This window comes from Pongo pygmaeus, chromosome 7 (assembly GCF_028885625.2).
Source record: "Pongo pygmaeus isolate AG05252 chromosome 7, NHGRI_mPonPyg2-v2.0_pri, whole genome shotgun sequence".
NCBI lineage: Eukaryota > Metazoa > Chordata > Mammalia > Primates > Hominidae > Pongo > Pongo pygmaeus.
In genome coordinates, this window is record NC_072380.2 from 132,483,131 (window position 1) to 132,505,599 (window position 22,469).

Genomic DNA, 22,469 nt, shown 5'->3' on the forward strand with positions numbered 1-22,469 from the left:
ATGGTGAAACCCCCTCTCTACTAAAAATACAAAAATTAGCAGGGTGTGGTGGCACATGCCTATAATCCCAGTTACTTGGGAGGCTGAAGCAGGAGAATTGCTTGAACCTGGGAGGTGGAGGTTGCAGTGAGCCGAGATTGCGCCACTGCACTCCAGCCTGGGTGACAGAGCCAGACTCCGTCTCAAATAAAATAAAATAAAATAAAATAAAAATACATAAATATAGTATTTATTTCAGTGGTCTGGTGGGGATATTAGATCATCTATGTTTTGGCATAAGGCATGGAACACACAAGAACTTAGTTATTATTAGTGTTACCTATTGTAGTTATTATTTGCATTTATGCTATCCTGAGTATTCTGAGGTACTAAGTCATATAAAATTACTTAATTTACAGCATCTAACTATAAAAACTGATTAGCCTTCTTTTCAAAATGAAAACACAGTGAGTCTTACGTGGTTCCAAACAAAAATGAAGTATAAAATTTAATAATATACCAGTGTGTGCCACACAAAATCATAAATCATGACAAGCATAATGGCATGCTATAAAGTAACATGGTAATACTAAAAACATCACCACACAAATGGGTAACAGGGCCTTACAGCACAATTCCCAGATTACATTTCCTGTGTAATTTTAGACTCTCAATTTCTGTGTCTTACTTTTGTCAAACAAGGGTTGACAAACACCTTCAACCACAGGAATAGGCATATTTCAAAGAATTTAAGGTGAGTAAAATCACTATACAAAGTAGAAAGAAGTATAAAGGAATTAAATTATATAAACACTCCACAAAAAAAATGACATAATGTATAAAACATCTTCCTCTTCCATTTGAATATAATGTGATTTCCCACCATCCTAAATTCTAATTTCTTCAAGTAAAAGAAATTCAAGTGTAGGGGAAAAAAGGAACACTAAAAATTAAGGCCAAAATAAACCAGCAGAGTAGGAAGGAAAGAATCTTACCAAAATGTCTTTAATTTTTTATTTAAAAAAATACGTATTTTAAATCCAGAAGGCAGTAGGTCAGGTATAACAGTTCTCAAAGGAAATAAAATATCTGGTTGAGAGGAAATTTAAATCTAATTTATCTCCATTGTTGTGTTTTTGCTATTATACAATGTAGTAGGTTCTGTGGGCTTTGTGATTAAAGGAGATAAATTAAATACTTCCTAAATAGTAGCCAGATAATGATTGAGAAAGTGACTGTGACACAGAGACACAATTAAATGAATATATAAATATAGGCATCTAGAACTTGTTAAGTGTTCTGGAGACACAGAGATAAGATGACTTCTTCAAGACAAGAACTATTTTATTTGCAAGCAAAACAGAAAAAAGAGTAAGAAGACAGGAAAAGTAATCAAATTGTTCCAGGAGTCAAGAAAACAAAACAAAACGAAACAATGCATCCTATCAGGAAGATATACTGATCTTAGAAAAATAAGGAGTTTTTCAATAGGTAGAGGAAGGAGAAAGGCGCCCTTGGGTTAAGGAGACAACATTAACAAAAGTACAAGAGGCATGAAAATGAGTATGTTAAAGGAAAAGTTACTAAGGCAACTTCACGGTAAAGGGGTACAAAGCTGGAGGGGTGGACTGGGACCACCAACATTCAAAATGTTTTTGAATGGCATGCATAAACTTACTTATAAGCACTGGACAGTCTTTGAAGGTTTTTAAGAAGGGAATTTTTTAAGGAGGAAAGAAATTCAGGTGAGCTCCATCACAAAGATTACTCTGGTTTAATTATAAAAATATTTTAAGAGGAAAGGTAGTGGGATATTGAGCTAGGAATGATGATAATGTTGCAACTGCTAATGATAGGCAACATAACTGTAGGGATTCCTCTAAGTGCTTTACATATATTATCTTGTGTAATCTCCACAAAAACTCTATGAGATAGAGGTACTATTACTAACACCCTTTTTCTTAATAGATGAAGAAACTAAGACACTGAGATTAAGTAATTTGCTCAAGATGACACAGCTTTTTCAGGAGTCCAGGGAAGAATAAAGACCTGAACTAGGACGCTGAAATAGAAAAGATGATGTAGGTATCACAGCTGCTGAAAGGACGAATCAAGTCTTATGCTTGGTGATATACACTACAACTATGATATTACATTCAATTTAACTTCACAAATAAATTCATTTTTACAACTTTATCTCAGCTAACCTACTTAGCGATTTAGGAATCTATTGTAATAAACTACTTCTATATTTCTTAATATTATTCCCACACATCAGTGGTTCTCAACACAATTCTGCCTGTCAGACTTTCTGGCAATGTCTAGAGAGATTTCTGGATATCATAACTGAGGTAAGGGGTGCTACAAGCGTTTAATGGGTAGAAGCCAGGGATACTGCTAAACATGCTGCTGTGTACAGGACAGCCCCACAACAAAGAATTATCCAACCCAAAATATGAGAAGTGCCATGATTGAGAAAACCTGTTATACATGAAAGGGTATGAATATTTTACATCATAAAGCTACAGCATGAATAAGGCTGGATAGTCTATGGAAGTTTTGCTTACCAGTGAAGACTTATGGTGGCTCACACCTGTAATCCCAGCACTTTGGGAGGCTGAGGTGGGCGGATTACTTGAGGTCAGGAGTTTGAGACAAGCCTGGCCAAAACAGTGAAACCTCGTCTTCACTAAACATACAAAAATTAGCTGAGTGTGGTACAAAAATTAGCAGAGCATGGTGGTGGATGCCTGTAATCCCAGCTACTGGGGAAGTTGAGGCAGGAGAACTGCTTGAACCCAGGAGGCAGAGGTTGCTGTGGGCCAAGATCACACCGCTGTACTCCAGCCTGGGCAAGAGAGCAAGACTCTCTCTCAAAAAAATAACAAAAAAAGTTGCTGATGGAAGATATATGATATATGTGGGTATATAGTAACCTCTTCTGGAAAAGTATATAAATAGGGTAAAGACGGGCTCTCAGAATCATTAAAAAAAGTGTTACACATGCTTTCTGATTTACACACATACACATATGTGCACACACCTGCATATATCTTCTGATTCTGTAAGCCCCCACAAATTTAATTCATATGACACAGAACTGACAGCCACTTACTATAGGGGGATAAAGAGGACTACCTTCCAATCTCATCAATTCTTATAATGTGATTGATATAACTTTGTGGAGGAAGAGTATCTAAAACGAAATAAAAATATAGATTAATATATTAACACTGAGGTTCCGATTCAAGATGGTTGATTAGAAGCAGCTAGTGGGTGCCTCCCTCACAGACAGGAATCAAAGTAACAAGTAAATATGAACAATTCAACTATTATCATCTTAAGAGGGCATGCTGGAATTCATCAGAGAAGCAATGGGAATCATGGAAAGCAGAGGAGAGCAAAGCCCGGCAGCCCGCTGAACCAGGGCAAGTGTGGAGCTGGAAGAAGCTCCCGGATGTGGGGAAAGGATAAGTGAGTGAGAGATCCCTGGGGTTCCACACTTCTACTAAGAACTTTTACAATCCTAGCAGCAGGGAGCCGACACCTCTTGGCCCCTCAGGCTTCCAGTCTAATACAGAGAGCTTACTGGAGACTGTAGAGACACTGCTGGAGTCTACGTGGAATCCCACAGGCTTTGGTCCCTGAGCAGTCAGGTGCCAGCTGCTACTGCCCCACCAGGGAAGGAGCAGGCAGGCCCGGCATTTTCACACAACCCAAAGACAGATACGGCAATCACAGTACAGAGCAGCAGGCAGACTGCAGAATGTGAAGAAAGTAAGAAAGTCTGCTTCAGCTACTGTTTGCTAAACAGGTCCCCGCTTCTTCAGCGCTGGGTCCACAGTGCAGCCGCCCTGCCGCTGCATGTGTATTTTGGCTGTGGCCCAGTGTAGTGAGAGCCCAGCCCCAAGAAGCCAGGGACCTGCCCTTTGGCTCCCACCGTAGCAGTTGTTGTCACCACAGGCCACCACAGATGCCACACTGCCACCTCGAGGCCAGGGAGAGAGGGGGAGGCTGAGCACGTTTGCATGTCCCCAACAGCGAAATACACCACCACTCCTATAAAAGGGAAGTGCAATCGGGCCACGCATCCCACAGCTGCCAGCCTCCCTTGCTCCAGCTGAGGGAGTCCGCCTTCCTCAGCGAAAGAACAGCAGCATGGCCACCCTGCTCCCACCCAGCCGTTTCAGCTGCCAGCTGGAGCCCTTCTGAGAGCCCATGCTGACAGGCCTGTGATCAACCCTGGGGTTCCCACCACCTGCGTATTCTGTCACCAACTCAGCTGTTACTGCCTGAGGATTCCCATACACCATCAAGCAGGCCATTTACAGGCTCTGGACTTGGAGGTTTGCCTCGTCCAGTCCACTACCTCTGGCTTTGTACCCCTTTACCATGAAGGTGCATCATTCACTTTTCTCTTCCTTTAACACACTGCATTTTCATGCCTCTTGTACTTTTGTTAATGTGTTCTTAACCCCAGGGCACCGTTCTCCTTCCTCTACCTATTGAAAAACTCCTTATTTTTTCCTCTTGGTATTGATTTCTAATTTTATTCCACTGTGGTCTGAGAAGATACTTGATATGATTTTGATTTTTTTGAATGTATTGAGACTTGCTTTCTGGCCAAGCCTATGGTCAATTTGGGGGAATGTTCCACGTGCAGATGAGAAATACATATTCTGCAGTTGTTGGGTAGAATAATCTGTAAATGTCTACTAGATCCATCGGGTCTGAGCTTAGGCTGACCCAGCCAGCTGACAGCACCACAGCTGACACCCACCTGCATGTGCCAAAAGATGGAGCCCCTCCCCCTCTCTGCTTGAAGCAGCAACATTACCACACTGGAGAACAGGACAGCCACAGAGCTGTCTGTACTGGGCTGAGTGAGGAGTTCCAGCGTGAAACCACTCCAGTGGAGAGCCAGGGGAGAGGTGTCTTCTGCGGTTCTCAGTTACACTATGCCTGGAGACAGACGACAGTGTGCATCTGCATGGAGAGTTATGAGCCCCAGTACAGGAGTGTGACAGGGAAAGAGATCACATTTCTGCCTGTCTAAGACTTGGAGCTAGTACAGCCCCCCTGCAGAGACTTCAGTGCACTTCACTAGGAGCTCCACCAGCCACCCCGTCAGGGGTGAAACAAAAAAGAGTACCACACAGTAAACAAAGATCAAGTACATACCCATCTGCTTTTACCACAGCTAGCTCTTACCTGGAAGCACCACCTACTGGCCTGTAGGCTGAACTGCATTACCCAACACAAACCCTAATAACAGAAATACACAGGGCTATAGAAGCACAGCCAAAAAAATACCCTACCCAATATACTCCATAGTCGCACTCTCAAGGTGGGAGGGGAGGAAGAGTCTCATCCAAACGAAAGTAAATTCAAAAATCAGAAGTGACAACAGCTACAGATGAGAAGGAATGAGCACAACTCCAGCATCATGAAGAAAGAGAATACTGTGACACACAAGCTCTCTTATCAGTGGGTCCTAACCTAAACGAAAACTTTGAAATGATGGATGAAGAATTCAAAATATGGATTGTAAGGAAGCCCAAAGAGACACAAGAGAAAGTTGAAAACCAACACAAAGAAACCAGAAAAACAATTCAGGAGATGAAAGACCAGATAGATGTATTTTTAAAAAAGCAACAAACAGAACTTCCGGAAATGAAAAATTCACTTAAAGCACTTCAAAACACAGGCGAAAACTTTAACAACATACTAGACCAAGCAGAAGAAAGAATTTCAGAGCTTGAAGACTGGTCTTTTGAATTTACCCAGTCAGAACTTTTTTTTTTTTTTAGACAGAGTCTCGCTCTTGTCCCCAGGCTGGAGTGAAGTGGCGCGATCTCAGTTCACTGCAACCTCCGCCTCCTGGGTTCAAGCGATTGTCCTGTCTCAGCCCCCCAAGTAGCTGGGACTACAGGCACGTGCCACCATGCCCGGCTAATTTTTTGTATTTTTAGTAGAGATGGGGTATCACCGTGTTAGACAGGATGGTCTCCATCTCCTAGCCTCATGATCCACCCATCTCAGCCTCCCAAAGTGCTGGGATTACCAGTGTGAGCCACTGCACGCAGCCCCCAATTTTTTTTTTTTTAATAAACAAAGTCTTCAAGAAATATGGAATACATAAAGTGACCAAACCTGTAACTTACAGGCATTCCTGGGGCAGAAAAAAAAAAGTAGGAAGTTTAGAAAGCATATTTGAGGAAATAATTCAGCAAAATTTCCCCAATCTCATTACAGTGATAGATATCCAGACAAGAAATCCAGATAACAACTGGGAGATAATGATACAAGACAAACCTCACAAAAGCATATAGTGGCCAGACCACCCAAGGTCAACATAAAAGAACAAATCTTAAAAGCAGCTAGAAAGAAGTGTCAAATCACCTATAAAGGAAATCCCATCAGACTTCTCAGCAGAAACCTTACAAGCAGGAAGAGATTGGGGGTCTATTTTTTGTCTCTTTAAAGACAAAAATTGCCAGCCAAGAATTTTATATCCTGCCAAACCAAGCTTCATAAATGAAGGAAAAATAAAGTATTTCCCAGACAAGCAAAGCAAGGGGAATTCATCATCACTAGACCAGACCTATAATAAATGCTCAAAGGAGTTCTAAATAAAGAAATGAAAGGATGATGCTCACCAACATAAAAGCACATGCAAGCAGAAAGCTCACAGATCCTATAATTACACAATTAAGGCTCCAAGGCAACTACCCACAACACTATGACAGGAAGAAAACCTCACATTTCAATATTAACCTTGAACAGAAATGGCATAAATGTTCCACTTAAAAGATATAGAGTGGCCGGGTGCAGTGGCTCACGCCTGTAATCCTACCACTTTGGGAGACTGAGGGCAGACTGCCTGAGCTCCGGAGTTCGAGACTACCCTGGGCAACATGGTGAAAACTTGTCTCTACTAAAATACAAAAAATTAGCTGGGCGTGGTGGTGTGCACCTGTAGTCCCAGCTACACAGGAGGCTGAGGCAGAAGAACTGCTTGAACCTGAGAGGTGGAGGTTGCAGTGAGCTGAGATCACGCCACTGCACTCCAGCCTGGGCGACAGAGCGAGACTCCATCTCTTAAAAAAAAAAGATATAGAATGGCATGTTGGATAAAACACAAGACACTACCATCTATTGCCTAGAAGAGACCCCCTTAATGACAAAAGACACCTACAGACTCAAAGTAAAGGGATGGAAAAAGATATACTACGCAAATGAAAAATAAAAGCAAGCAGGAGTAGCCATTCTTTTTTATTTTTTTGAGACAGGTTCTCACTCTGTTGCCCAGGATGGAGTGCTGTGGTGCAACCTCGGCTCACTGCAACCTCCCCGTCCTGGGTTCAAGTAATTCTCCTGCCTCAGCCTCCTGAGTATCTGGGATTACAAGCATGTGCGACCACACCTGGCTAATTTTTGTATTTTTAGTAGAGACGAGATTCACCATGTTGGCCAGGCTGATCTTGTACTTCTGACTTCAAGCGATCTGCCCTCCTCGACCTCCGAAAGTGCTGGGATTACAGGAATAAGCCACTGTGCCCGGCCAGGAGTAGCCATTCTTACATCAGATAAAATAGACTTTAAACTGACAATAGTAAAGAAAGAAAGAAGCAAAATGAAAGGCATTATATACTGACAAAGTTTAAAACAAAACCAAGATTTAATTATATACACACCCAACACTGCAGCACCCAGATTCATAAAACAACACCTACACCTAAGAAGAGATTGACAGCAATGCAATAATAGTGGTGGACTTCAACACCCCACTGAAAACACTGGATAGGTCATTGAGGCAGAAAGTCAACAAAGAAACTCTGGACTTAAACTAGAATCTAGACCAAATGGACCTAACAGACATTTACAGATCATTCTATCCACAACTGCAGAATATACGTTTTTCTCATCTGAACATGGAATATTCCCCCAAATTGACCACATGCTTGGCCAAAATGCAAATCTCAATAAATTCAAAAAAATCGAAAATATCAAGTGTCTTCTCAGATCACAGTAGAATAAAATTACAAATCAATATCAAGAGGAACTCTCAAAACTACATGAGCAAATGGAAACTGAACAACTTGATCCTGAATGACTTTTGGCTAAGCAATAACATCAAGACAAATAAAAAAAAATGAATGAAAATAGAGATACAACATACCAAAACCTCTTGGATACAGCAAAAGCAATGCTAAGAGTAAAGTTTATTGCATTACATGCCTACATCAAAAAGACAGATCTCAAATTAACAACCTACTTTGGATTGAACAAAGAAAATGTAGTATATATACCCAATGGAGTACTATGCAGTCACAAAAAAGAACAAAATAGTCTTGTGCAGCAACATGACTGCAGTTGGAAGCCATTATCCTAAGTGAAATAACTTAGAAACAGACAATCAAATACCATATCCTCTCACTTGTAAGTGGGAACTAAACAATGGGAACACATGGACATAAAGAAGGAAATAATAGAAACTGGGAATTCCAAAAGAGGGGAGGCTAGGAGGAAAGTGAGGGTTAAAAAATTACCTATTGGGTACGACGGTTACTATTTGGGTAATGGGTACACTAGAAATCAAAACCCAACCATTAGGTAACATATCAATGTAACAAACCTGCAGACCTACCCACCCCTTGAATCTAAAATAAAATTTTAAAAGATACATAATATAAAATAATAATATTAATTAAAATACGGCTGGGTGTGGTGGCTCACGCTTGTAATCCCAGCACTTTGGGAGGCCAAGGTGGGCGGATCACCTGAGGTCAGGAGTTCGAGACCAGACTGGCCAACATGGTGAAACCCCGTCTCTACTAAAAATACAAAAATTAGCTGGGCATGGTGGTGGACACCTATAATCCCAATTACTCAGGAGGCTGAGGCAGGAGAATCACTTGAACCCAGGGGGCGGAGGTTGCAGTGAGCTGAGATCATGCCACTGCACTCCAGTCTGGGTAACAAGAGAGAGACTCCATCTCAAATAATAATAATAATAATAATAATAATGATACTTAAAATAAGAAAATACAGGAAAAGCACTTATGGTACCAAGAATGTACTAAGCACTCAATAAGTGAACATCAGAGCCAATATCATCATTATTGAAAAAGAAAGCTTGGATTTTCTAAAAAAAAAAAACCTATGGTTACCTTTCTTTAAAATTTTCCTTTTTTAAAAAGATAGAAGAAATAATAGCACAATTTAGCTACAAAATTAAACAGCACAATTACCTAATAAGTAGATTATTCTTTTCCAAATAGCATTGTGCTAAACCTATTCTTATAATACACTACCATTTCTATTTATGTAAAAAAAATACAAAGAAGTCTTAAGAGCTCAGTTTGCTGATAAGTTCCAAGTTAAAAGTTGATATACTTTCCATAACTTTCTAAATTCTAAATCAATCCCTCATTTCTTCAAGGCTACAATTATTTTCCCAACCCTTTCTTGCCATTCTTACTCCCCACCATCCTCTCTCAGATTTCTTAGACTTACAGAGGGTTAAATTTATATCTATATCCTCTTTGTACCTACATAATTTATACAATAATAGAAACTGGATTTATAGTAGGAGTTAAGATATTCACATCTTGCGAGGTAAGTAAAAATATGACGAAGATGGATCCATTTTCAAGAAATATGCCAAAAGTTATAAAAATAACTTCTAAAATAATTATCTTGAAACCTCTCAAATTCAATAAGCTCCCTCTCTATACTTTTATAGATTCTATAATTGACCATATATTCCTCTTCTCCTGTTCTTTCACCTCATCAACTTACAGCTCTCTCTAGATTCAACCTTTCCAGGAAGGCTTTTCTGGCTTCCCCATCCTTAATTTGGGTTAATCCTTCCAAGCACTTCCTTAGCAGGTTAATAAACCTAATGTCATAATAATTATCTTATTAAAAATATTGTTCTTGGCCGGGCGCGATGGCACACACCTGTAATCCCAGCATTTTGGGAGGCTGAGGCGGGTGGATCATGAGATCAGGAGATCGAGACCATCCTGGCTAACATGGTGAAACCCCGTCTCTACTAAAAATACAAAAAATTAGCCGGGCGTGGTGGCGGGTGCCTGTAATCCCAGCTACTCGGGAGGCTGAGGCAGAAGAATGGCGTGAACCTGGCAGGCGGAGCTTGCAGTGAGCCAAGATCACGCCACTGCACTCCAGCCTGGGGGACAGAGCGAGACTCCATCTCAAAAAAAAAAAAAAAAAAATTGATCTTTTGTATGTTTCTTTCACTATAGATTAAGCACCTGGAAAGATCATAAGTTACTCATCACAGTATCATCAAAACCTAGTATTAATGTCTATTAAATAAATGAACTTTAAGTGTCTTGACTTAGAGAAAGATAATTAAAAGGTGTCTACTATTTCCCAGTATTTTATATATTTACTATGACATATAGACTATTTACACACATACACTATCTACACCAAGCTTGTTCAACAAAGCCCAGAACAGCTATGAATGTTCATAAACAAATTCATAAACTTCCTTAAAATATTGTGAGTTGTTTTGCAATTTTTTTTTTTTTTTAGCTCATCAGCAATCATTAGTGTTAGTGTATTTTATGTGTGGCCCAACATAAGCCTTCTTCCAATGTGGACCAGGGAAGCCAAAAGATTGGACATCCCTGATTTACACGGAGAAAATTTCTTTACAAAACCACATACTGACCTGATTAGTAAAACTGGTCCTAAAATCCCAATCTTGGATTTCTTTAAAAGCAGCAGAGATAATAACTTCCCCTTATATGCTCTTAGTCTTGTTACAAAGCAAATAGCTGAACTAAATTACACATTTGGCTTCTTGTCGTTACAGTGTTCCATGAGATTTGAACCTGGTGTTATTAGAAACTCCAGCATCATATGAATAAAATAGCTCATTAAAAAATTTCCATTTTAGTAGGATCCTCAGAGCTATTTTAATGCAACATACATGGTAAAAACAAACAAACAAAAAACGTCTAACAAAGCCCGACAGGACAAAAAAGGGACTTTATTAAATATTAAAAAAAATTGGAGGCCGGGCGTGGTGGCTCACACCTGTAATACCAGCACTTTGGGAGGCCAAAGAGGGCGGATCACAAGGTCAAGAGAAGGAGACCATCCTGGCCAACATGGTGAAACCCTGTCTCTACTAAAAAAATACAAAAATTAGCCAGGTGTGGCGGCTCGTGCTTATAATCTCAGCTACTCAGGAGGCCGAGGCAGGAGAATCACTTAAACCTGGGAGGCGGAGGTTGCAGCGAGCCGGGATTGTGCCACTGCACTCCAGCCTGGCAACAAAGTGAGATTCCATCTCAAAAAAAAAAATTGAAAATCAAATCCCCAAATCAAGCATCAGAGAGTAATTCAAAAAATAATGGTAAGTATGTGTTTTGGGTACATTTGGGGGCTTCCTACAAGCAGACCAACACAATTTAAAGGTTGACTGCAGCTGGGCTTGGTGGCTCATGCCTGTAATCCTAGCATTTTGAGAGGCTGAGGCAGGTGAATCACTTGAGGCCAGGAGTTCGAGACCAGCCTGGCCAACATGGTGAAACCTCATCTCTAATAAAAGTACAACAATTAGCTGGGTGTGGGGGTACGTGCCTATAGTCCCAGCTACTTGGGAGGCTGAGGCAGGAGAATCGCTTGAACCTGGGAGGTGGAGGTTGCAGTGCACCGAGATCACACCAGTGTACTCCAGTCTGGGTGACAGAGCGAGATTCCGTCTCAAAAAAGAATAATAAATAAAGAAAATAAAAAATAAACGTTGATTGCTGAAAAAACTTTAACGTGGTCCTGAAATTAACAACTTTTAAGGGAAATAATGGGAAACATAGCCAGTTATACCATCCATCAGATAAAATTTCCCTGGGAACTACTTAGCCACCTATCTACTAAGTGAAATAAAACACTAGATGACTTATGTTAATTTAGTGCTACTAGTTTTAGTTACCAGTTATTAGTTTTATTATTCTAATGTAGTATTAAATTACATGAAAATCTGAGCCATTTGAACAAAACAATAATGAAAGAATAAAAAGCACATGCTTTCTAAAATTGGTATGCATAGACGAGCTTACTACTCATTAAAAAAGGTTGGACTATCATAACAAAGGCAACTAAAAGATAATCTTGGACTCCTATGTCCCTAATATGCCTTATTTTGGGAGAGACCAATGATCATAGAGCCTATCAGAGATGAAGTCAACAGTATTAAAAAATGGCAAGAAAAAATGAATTAATGTATTCTTTTAAAATGTTAATTTTTAAAGGAGTCTTTACGCTTAAATTATTTGAATGTTAAACTAAAGAGGCAATATTGTTTTCTTGATTTTCATTAAAAAGTCATCTTTTAATAAACATGCCTGTGCTTTTTTTTTTTTTTTTTTACTGTTGTAATGTTTTATTAAAAGTTTCATCAATTTGGCCAGGCGCAGTGGCTCATGCCTATAATCCCAGCACTTTGGGAGGCCGAGATGGGCGGATCACAAGGTCAGGAGATCGAAACCATCCTGGCTAACACAGTGAAACCCCGTCTCTACTAAAAATAGAAAAAAAAAATTAGCCGGGCGTAGTGGCGGGTACCTGTAGTCCCAGCTATTTGGGAGGCTGAGGCAGGAGAATGGCGTAAACCAGGGAGATGGAGCTTGCAGCGAGCCGAGATCGCGCCACTGCACTCCAGCCTGGGCGACTGAGACTCCGTCTCAAAAAAAAGTTTCATCAATTTGACTTATCCTAACACTTACTTGTGCCTTTGTATGTGCTGTTCCTTCTGTCTAGAACAATCTTCCTAGACTGGTCCTACTCATACTCTGGGAAAATCCTACTCATCTTTATGACTCAGTTTGAGGGTCACTACTTCTATACAAAACTTCTCTAAGTCTCTCCCTATGTCCTTCAAAGTAGACACTATAGCTGACCCTCTCTCTCTGTATGTGGGTTCCATATCCATGGATTCTGCATCTGTGAATTCCACCAACCTCAGATCAAAAATATTTGGGGAAGAAAAAGGAAGGTTGTGTCTGTACTGAACATGTATGGACTTTTCTCCTTGTCATTCTTTCTAAACAGTATAGTATTAACAATGATATATATGGCATTTACATTGTATTAGGTATTATAAGTAATCTAGAGATGATTTAAAAGTATATGAGAGAATGTGAATAGGTTATATGCAAATATTATACCATTTATATAAAGAACTTCAACATTTATAGATTTTGCTATCCAAAAAGGGGGTCCTGGAGCCAATCCCCCATGGATACTGAGAGATGACTACACTTTGCATTCCCCTAGGGAATCATATATACTTCCATTGTATCAATTATCACATGTGACTGCTGATTGCTTACTTGTCTGATTTCCCTATCAGGTTGTGTCCTTGATGGTGTAAAATCAGACTAATATAGAGCAGTTTTTTTAATGAATAAATAAAGTTCATTAAGACATCAACCATCTTTTCATTCCAGCTAACATGGGACACTCTCAAGCATAGCATATATTCTTAAAAACATTTGCTGATTGTTGGAATGATAACAAGTAAGATGAAATAATTTTTGAAGCAGGACATCCAATTGCTATTTGCTAAATAAATGAATAAAGACACAATGGTAAAGAAAAGAAAAAAGAAAAAGGTCAGATGAATCAAGGAACAAGTTAATCCCAATCGATAACTCTTTTCTAGGTATCATTAGGTGAACAAAAAATAAATCAATATAAATAAAATTGTGCTGTCAGGTTTTATCAAGTTTTAGCTGGCTACCCCAAATTTGATGTACTACTCTCTCCACACTACAAGAGGTTCGAAGAACATTTAAAAACTAATCTTGTTTTTTATCCACCGATTATTCTAATAAATCGTGTTTACATGCCTCTATCTCTAGAAATGTCAAGTACTGTGGACAGTCATCAAGTACGATGATTTTTATAGACTAAATATTTATTCAGAAACAAAATACCATTGGGTAGTTTTGTAATATTCATTAAGAAAATTATCTAAGACAACTGTTGTAGAAGATTAAAAAATAAAAGTACCTCACCTTATTTTTCCTGTTGTCATTGTACTTGATTAAGTCTAAAATAAACGTTAAGACTTCTTTAGGACAAAGATTATGAACATCTCTTAATAAAGCCATTGCAACTGGCATAGTCTACAAAAGAAAAAAAGAACTTTTAAAAGCACAGAACCTAACTTTTTGTTACTACAATTCATTGAACTATAAATAGAAAAGGGTTACTCTTGGGCTGACATAGATATCTGGATGGAGCCTAACACCTCCACACCCCAACCCCTCCCACTGACAACATATCTCAAAGCATTCTAACATAAGAGAAGAGCTGGGCAGGAAACTAAGGGAAGAGTTGCATGACTGCACATCACTCTGTAGGCTATGTGCCTTGGCCCTCATTTGCTGGAGGAAATATATGTGATGTAAATTATATAAATTCACTTCTATGTGATACAGTGGAAAAGGCATAGATTTTAGAATTACTTCTGTGTGATACAGTGGAAAATGTACAGATTTTAGCATTAGACGGACCATTATTCAACTCCTAAGCTCTACTACCTTCTGTGCTAGGTGCCTTTAGCTTGTTGCCTATTGAGTAGGAGCCTCATTTCCTCACAACCATTTTCAGGAATAAACGATATAAGTAGGTGGAGCCAACCTTCAGTCTTAGAACAAATTGATTCTCCCAACACCTAATCCTCAGGAACACCCAATCCTCAACCTAAGGACAAAATGGTAAATTATCTGAAATGCAGCCTAATTTTTCTCTTTCCAAATTTTCACAGGCAACATTTTTAAGAATGTAGAAACATGACTTACACACACTGGTTAACTCTATCAGTAAAACAAAGCTAATTAAATGCTAGGCAGGACTACAGATGCATAGACATCTTAGTCTTTAGCACGTGGGGAGATATGGACTAACCCCTCTTCTTACTCAAAATAACTATACCCTCTAAAATGAAGGTCAGAAAGGAGAATGGCTCATTTTCTTGCTTGAAGAAGCAGAGATAACAAGAGCAACAACAGTCAGTTTTAGTACTATAGGAACAACTGAGGGAAAGGCGCTTTTGCACAGAAATACCTATCTTACGCCTTTTCTGACCTTTGAGGCTCAGGTTTCATTTAGGCACCAATCCCTCTCTCCTGTCCACTAGAAGTATTATCAGAGAGGTGAATTGGTATAAAACCATTGACTTTCCAATTTTTTTGACAGTAGCTAACAGGAAAAAATATATTTTATAACACAACCTAACACACACACACACACACACTTTAGATGCAATGTATACAAATTTAAAAGTGAACCCCAAACGCCTTATATTGAATACTACCTATTCTGTTTTATTTAAAAAAAATAAAAATAGAAATAAAAACTACACTGATTTCATGATCCCTTCACTAATGTTTCATAACTCCAATTTGAAACACTGACCTAAGCTACATGAAAGCACCGTGGCATCATGAGACAGATATATCAGGCAGACACAGAAATTAACCTGCTTCTATATCACAAATTCGTGAAATGGTAACACAGAGCAGCTCATAAAAACAAAATAACAGGATGCCATAGACTTCTTTGATCACACCATTATTACCTTTCCCAAAATCTGGATCATCCTGAATCTGCCTGCTGATTAGATTTACTATAAATACATCCTGGCTTCCACTCTCAAAAGGCACCCCAATGCTGCTGTGCAACCTACTTCTTTTCCACTGTAAATAAACTTCAACGTGCCTAACATTCCCCTCAACATCTATCTTTTCACTTGTTTTTAATCTACATTCCACCTGCCTCAAAAAAACGAATGTTCTTATCTTTTCTAAAATTTACTTCCTTACTGTGCCCCACCCTCTAACACTTCCAGAACTTGCTCAGCCTTCTCTATTTACTTTCTCCCACCTGACTATTCCATCTCTGCCTCTTCACTGGCTCTTTACCCTGTGTCACACATGCCTCAAGTTTGTTCTTCCCCTGTACATAACAAACCCAAGAAGTCCTTTTCTCAACCTTGCTTCATCCTCAACATAGTATCCGTTCTTATATCTTTGACTAAAATCATGAAAGAATAGGCTTCATTAGTTCTCTCTACTTCAACTTCACTCCTCCTTTCTAGTTCAATCTAGTTAATCTGATCTCTGCCTTCATTATTATGAAATTACTAAAAAAAAACTCTATGTATGATATCCAAATAGCCCAAATGCTGACCATCCTGTCATTCTCATATCCTTTCCTAAAACAATGACTCTAACCACCATTTTCTAAAAATTCCACTTATAGAAAACTTAATATAAGTGTAGTATAAAACACTTTACATACTTGATCTTAATTCCAAAAAAGATAAATTTTAAACTGAGGTGTAGAAGGTTAAGAAACTTATGCATGTGCAAACTGCTAGTGAGTAGTGGACTGGGACTAAAACTAGAGCTCTATGCTGTGCTGTCTCTGACTCAGATGTGCTGTCCACATTCTAGGACTGTCAACAGAAGGGCTTACTCACTTCTCCATCCCCCAGGTAACCAACCAAAAAGGCAAATTAAACATTTCTGTACACTTTAATATTAATGTGGCCAATGAGTCACTTGCACACAGATCACAAAATCAATAATCACTTAATCAAAGTTTGGGAAAATGTTTAAAAGTAAAAAAGAGGCCGGGCGCGGTGGCTCACACCTGTAATCCCAGCACTTTGGGAGGCCGAGGTGGGCAGATCACGAGGTCAGGAGATCGAAACCATCCTGGCTAACACGGTGAAAGCCCATCTCTACTAAAAATACAAAAAATTAGCCAGGCGTGGTGGTGGGCGCCTGTAGTCCCAGCTACTCGGGAGGCTGAGGCAGAAGAATGGCATGAACCCGGAAGGCAGAGCTTGCAGTGAGTGGAGCTTGTGCCACTGCATTCCAGCCTGGGCGACAGAGTGAGACTCCGTCTCAAAAAAAAAAGAATAGAGGCAAAGAAAGTAAACATATCTATTATTTGAACAGTCTCCATCTTAAACTGAAATATATAAAAACCATGAGAAAATTAGAAAGTAAACTGTACCTTCTGTAGAAAATAGCTTTGAAAGCTCATAAAGTTGTTTGTTTTCACAATGTTTGGACAACTCTTACAACAAAACATCCTAGTGAAGAGTGACTTCATGGCTGGTGGTCCTGTCCATGTGCTCACCATTGAATTTGCAATCTGCAAAATAATTAGAAAACAAAGTAATTTCCATTACCAATGCAAACATACTTTTAAATAAAACAGCTTCTTAAAAGTTATCAATACTACAACTAGATTGGTTTTTCAACAACTTCACTTCTCAGAAATTTATAACAATTTAGCATTTTATCACCATTTCCAAGAAACTATACAAACTCACCCTGCAAAAAAATTATTTTTCCAGCCGGGCGTGGTGGCTCACACCTGTAATCCCAGTACTTTGGGAAGCCGAGGTGGGTGAGTCACCTGAGGTCAGGAGTTCAAGACCAGCCTGGCCAACATGGTGAAACCCCATCTATACAAAAATACAAAATAAATTAGCCGGGCATGATGGCGGGTGCCTGTAATCCCAGCTACTTGGGAGGCTGATGTGGGAGAATTGCTTGACTGAGGAGGGGGTAGGGGAGGATGCAGTGAGCCAAGATGGCACCATCGCACCCCACCCTGGGTGACAGACTCTCTCCAAAAAAAAAATTATTTTTCCTCTTTTTTTTTTTGGAGATGGAGTCTCATTCTATCGCTCAGGCTATGGTGCAATCATGGCTCACTGCAACCTCTGCCTCCCGGGCTCCAGAGATTCTCCTGCCTCAGCCTCCTGAGTAGCTGGGACTACAGGTGCACACAACCACACCTCGCTAATTTTTGTATTTTTGGTAGAGGTGGGGTTTCATCATGTAGGCCAGGTTGGTCTTGAACTACTGACCTCAAGTGATCCGCCTGCCTCGGACTCCCAAAGTGTTAGGATTACAGGCGTGAGCCACTGCACTAGGCCGAAAAAATTCTTACATATACTTATAATTATTTTCTACAAGTTAATTTCTAAATGGCAGTATTAAGTTTTAGAAAAATATGTATGCAAAAGATTTATATTTTGAATAGTCTGTCTTTATTCGTTTAGACAGATATAATTCTAATATTTTAACCTTATGAGACAGAAACATCATCATGAATTTTAAATAAGGTTTTTCAATCTACCCTAACTGAACCAGAAGCCAAATATGTGCTACTATTTAAGGCTGTAAGCATGCTTTTCAAAAGCATATCTTGCTTTACCCTATGTCTTGCTATTGATATTTTTAGGGTATATAAAAATCATGCCCAAAAAAAAGAAATTATGATTAAACAACATATTCTACAATTTTATAGACCTGCTAAGATTTTAGCATACAGGGATCACAAAGATCTTTATAGAAACAATGAAATTATATCCTCTGCAGATGGTTTTGTCAAAGAAAATCACTGCTTTCTCATATATCTGAGAACATAGGAATTCAACTACTCACTTATTATCCTTAAAAATAAATCAAAACCATTATTAACTTGTTGAAATATAGGACAAATGGATTTAACAGTGAGGAAGGCAAGAGTCACTAAATGGAAAATGAACCTATTATCAAGTTTTTAAAAAATACCTGGAAAACATTATTTCTGGCCAAAATTTTGTCTGCATGTTTCTGATTTTCATTTGTTCTACCTTCAGATAATTTGCATCTAAAGAAACATATTTGGTTTTCTTAATTAACTTTTCTAGAATATTATAGTCTACCATTTTAGTTACTTATCACTAATACCGATTTATAAACTCAAATCAACGTGAATAATTATTACAGTGGGATAATTAAGATTAATCAATCAATCAAGTAGAGTGGAGCATGGTGGCACATGCCTGTAATCCCAGCTGTGTTGGGGGCTGAGGCAGGAGTATCACTTAGGCTCAAGAGTTCAAGACCAGCCTGAGCAACATTGTGAGATCTTGTCTTTATTTAAAAAAACAAAATACACACACCCACCCACACACACACACACAGAGAGAGAGATTTCATGTACTACAATGTAAAACACCACTCAAACCAAGGAATTGCTCACCAAATATATTCTTCGCTTTAAAAATGTGGTTGGTTGACAATTCAACAAAATGGTGAAAATTCTCTTTGATTTTTAAAATCTAACTTTTCATTTTGACAATTATAAAATTATTCTGCATATCTATTTTCAGGTCAAAACATGTTTCTTTCAAAACAGTCCTATTAATTTAAAAGCATTTTGGCAAAAGCTTTCAAAGAATCAGCTACCAAGTAAATTTAAAGACTAGGTGAATTTTAATTTATTTTCAGAGACATAAAAATATATACAATAGTCATTTCCTTTATGCTATATATAATCTCACCTTTGCAAGACAGAAGCAAGCTGACATTCTTACTCTGTAGAAACACTGCTCTTGTTCTAATATATCAGTGAGTGCAAGCCGAGATGCTGGAGTAGGGAATTTTTCCAAAGCCAAAATGGATTCCTGCTGTGCAACAACATCTCTCTCATAGCGGAGCTGATACTGCCACATAAAATCAGCTTGCTCAAATTCTACCTTCCTCAATACTGACATATCTGGGTCTATCCTTATCCACAGCAAAGGGGAATCAGCACTGCAAGAAAATATCATTCTCTTTTTAATTTAATTTTTAAACTTATAATCTATATATTTAGAAAATAAATACAAAGCATTTATTAACCAGGTTTCCTTTTAGATGTAGTATTCAAGACTGCCTGGAGTTTTACTGTATTCATTTTTTTAAACTGCACTGACAAATTTCTCATTATGTTTAACACATGTCAACTTTCTCACAATGTCTGATCTATATTAATCTTGCTAAAAAGATATTCAAAAATAAGAAAATATTAATTGTCTTTTACAAAGGACACTGAATCTCTCATTTCCCATCTGAAATTATTTTGGTGATTTTGATTTGTGATTATATGAGGCGAAAAAAAGAATGAGACGAATTTCTTAATTTGTTTAGCTGACTTAAGACTTCTAAAAAATACTAGACTCATGATCGCCTTTTTCAAACAGCAAGTTCTGAAATCATAATTTGGAGGTATATCACAAATTTATTTTCACGTATTTCTCAAAGTAACAAACACAGTTTAAAAAATCTAGTCTATGTCGACACCTTCATCAAAAGAACACCACCTGTAATATTAATTCAAATTCAGCAAATATTATTGCGTGCTTACTACAGGCAGCGTACTTGCTATGGAAAAATCAAAATTAACACTGATCTCAGCCAGGTGCAATCGCTCATGTCTGTAACCCCAGCACTTTGGGAGGTTGAGGCGGGTGGATCACTTGAGGTCAGGAGTTCAAGACCAGCCTGGCCAACATGGCAAAACCCCATCTCTACTAACAATACAAAAATTAGCCAGGCATGGTGGCATGCAGCCAGGTATGCAGTGAGCCAAGATGGTGCTACTGCACTCCAGCCTGGGCAACCAAGCAAGACTCTGTCTCAAAAAAAAATTAACACTGATCTTGAAGGGCAAACGAACATAATCTGTATATAAACAGTAGTGATAATCTGGCAATGAAGTAAGTAAATAATTACAGAGGTTTTATAAAAAATATACAGGTACAGAATGGGCAAAATTAGAAAGTTTAAGCTGTATCATATTTAAAAGTAAAACACTGTCAATCAATAAATATTACCACATAAAGTTTAGAACAGTGGTTTTTAAATTGTTTTGCAAGCATAGGGAGACTTAAGGCACCCAAGACCTTTGTTCTAAGGACAAAGAATCAATATCACCTGGGAGCTCATGAGAAATGCAAACTATCAGGACTCACTAGTGTAGTACTGGATCAGAAACTGCATTTTGGGAAGGTCCCCAACTGATTCACATGCACGTTATAGTCTGAGCACTGCTCTAGAGGCCACAAAGAGAGATCAAGAAAGCTGCCTAGTCAAAGTTGTGCCCACCCCTCAACCATAATGCATTTCCTCTTAATTTCACCTAGGCCCCGGCAGACTTACTTTTATCTCTTTGATTAGTTATGATTTTACATAAACTGTTTTAACATAGGGTTTCTATTAAATTAAAAAAATGTTAAAGCACTCATCTGGAGGACAGTTACACACTTTTACATATGCATAACAAAGTAGACAGATGAGAATGCAGAAAGTATTATAACCTTATAGTTAAGTTAACTAACTCACTCCATTGCAGAAAGATCCATGTCAACTTCTTCTCCGTTCATCAGTGGGATTTTTTTCTTTTTATTCCTACATTTAAGAAAAAGTAGGTTGGAAAATTGTGAGATTTCTAATTCTGAATGGAGATTAACAGCAGCTAAAGTTCAAATAAAGGATTTCACACAACATTGAAAGCTATCCTTAGGAAAAATGGCTATCAAATGTAATAAAATTTAAATAGAACAAAGTCTTTTTATTTTAAAGCTGGTGGGAATGAAGTAAACACCAAATTATTTTCCTGATCAAATGTTAACAAGAAGCATGAATATATAATAAAATGTCAACCTAAAACATATATTCCAAGAACTGATAGCTGCAATTTTGTATAGAAAAGGGTATATATCAATAAAGAAAACCCTTAAATAGAAAAAGGATCACGCTTGAAATGGGATACGAATAATTCTGAGCTGTCAGCTGCATATATGCAAGAATCTGTCGTATATGAATTAACTAATAAAATATCTTAAGAGTATTGATCAATATGTAGAACCAATTAATACACACAAGGTTCAAGATAAGCAAAAACAAAAGCAACAGTTTTTATGTTAACTGGGGAAGGGCAAATAAAAACAGAAACGGAGAAAAGTTTTCCTGTGTTCCTCATACCAAAGAATACTCCAAATGACATTCTGTTATTGCAGAGAAAAAAACCTGAGAATAGCAATCAAATGTTACCAATTTCCAAGGTGGATAGGACAAAAAGAAGTAAGAATCTCACTCTGATTTAAGAAAGAATTTTCTCAGTGTAAGAATGACTGTAAGAAGATTTCAGAATCAAGTTCTTTAAAAGACTTCAAAGTCAACAGACACCCTCATCTATCTGAGTGAACTAAACACAGTCATGAGTATAATAAAACTTCTGTTCCTGAAAGTTCGTATTTCTCCAACAAAGCACAGATATGTTCTCATCTCTCACTGTTCAGAGTACATACTAATTGTTGTGTTAAATAAGGGGTAAATGAAGAATATATTAAAGAAAAGTGGCAATTTGCCTTTGAAATACATCAAGAATGTTGTGAAGGGGCATGCTGATATAGAGAAAAAAGAAAAAAAGACATAGTAAGCAAGACGCAGAGGCTTTTCATGATATATTCAGCTCTTTCCCTTCAATCACCATTTTTCTAATATTTCCTGTAGGTATTAATCCAACAAGACTAATAAGAATGAACCTATTTGTCTTGAATTTTTTCTAGTACCAAAAACTAAAACTTCCATTCTAGCTGCTCGGCC

At 38.2% G+C, this 22,469-nt stretch overlaps 1 protein-coding gene across 1 annotated transcript in view; it reads right to left on the reverse strand.

The window, feature by feature from the left end:
• Positions 1 to 22,469, reverse strand: part of TAF2 (TATA-box binding protein associated factor 2) — a 102,399-nt gene that overhangs the window by 34,412 nt on the left and 45,518 nt on the right. The window contains exons 15-18 of the mRNA XM_054498149.2: positions 21,204 to 21,269; positions 19,382 to 19,634; positions 17,053 to 17,193; positions 14,040 to 14,150 (exon numbers count right to left, since the gene is read on the reverse strand). Of these exons, the coding sequence (XP_054354124.1) occupies positions 14,040 to 14,150; positions 17,053 to 17,193; positions 19,382 to 19,634; positions 21,204 to 21,269 (571 nt within the window). The remainder of the gene's footprint in view (positions 1 to 14,039; positions 14,151 to 17,052; positions 17,194 to 19,381; positions 19,635 to 21,203; positions 21,270 to 22,469) is intronic.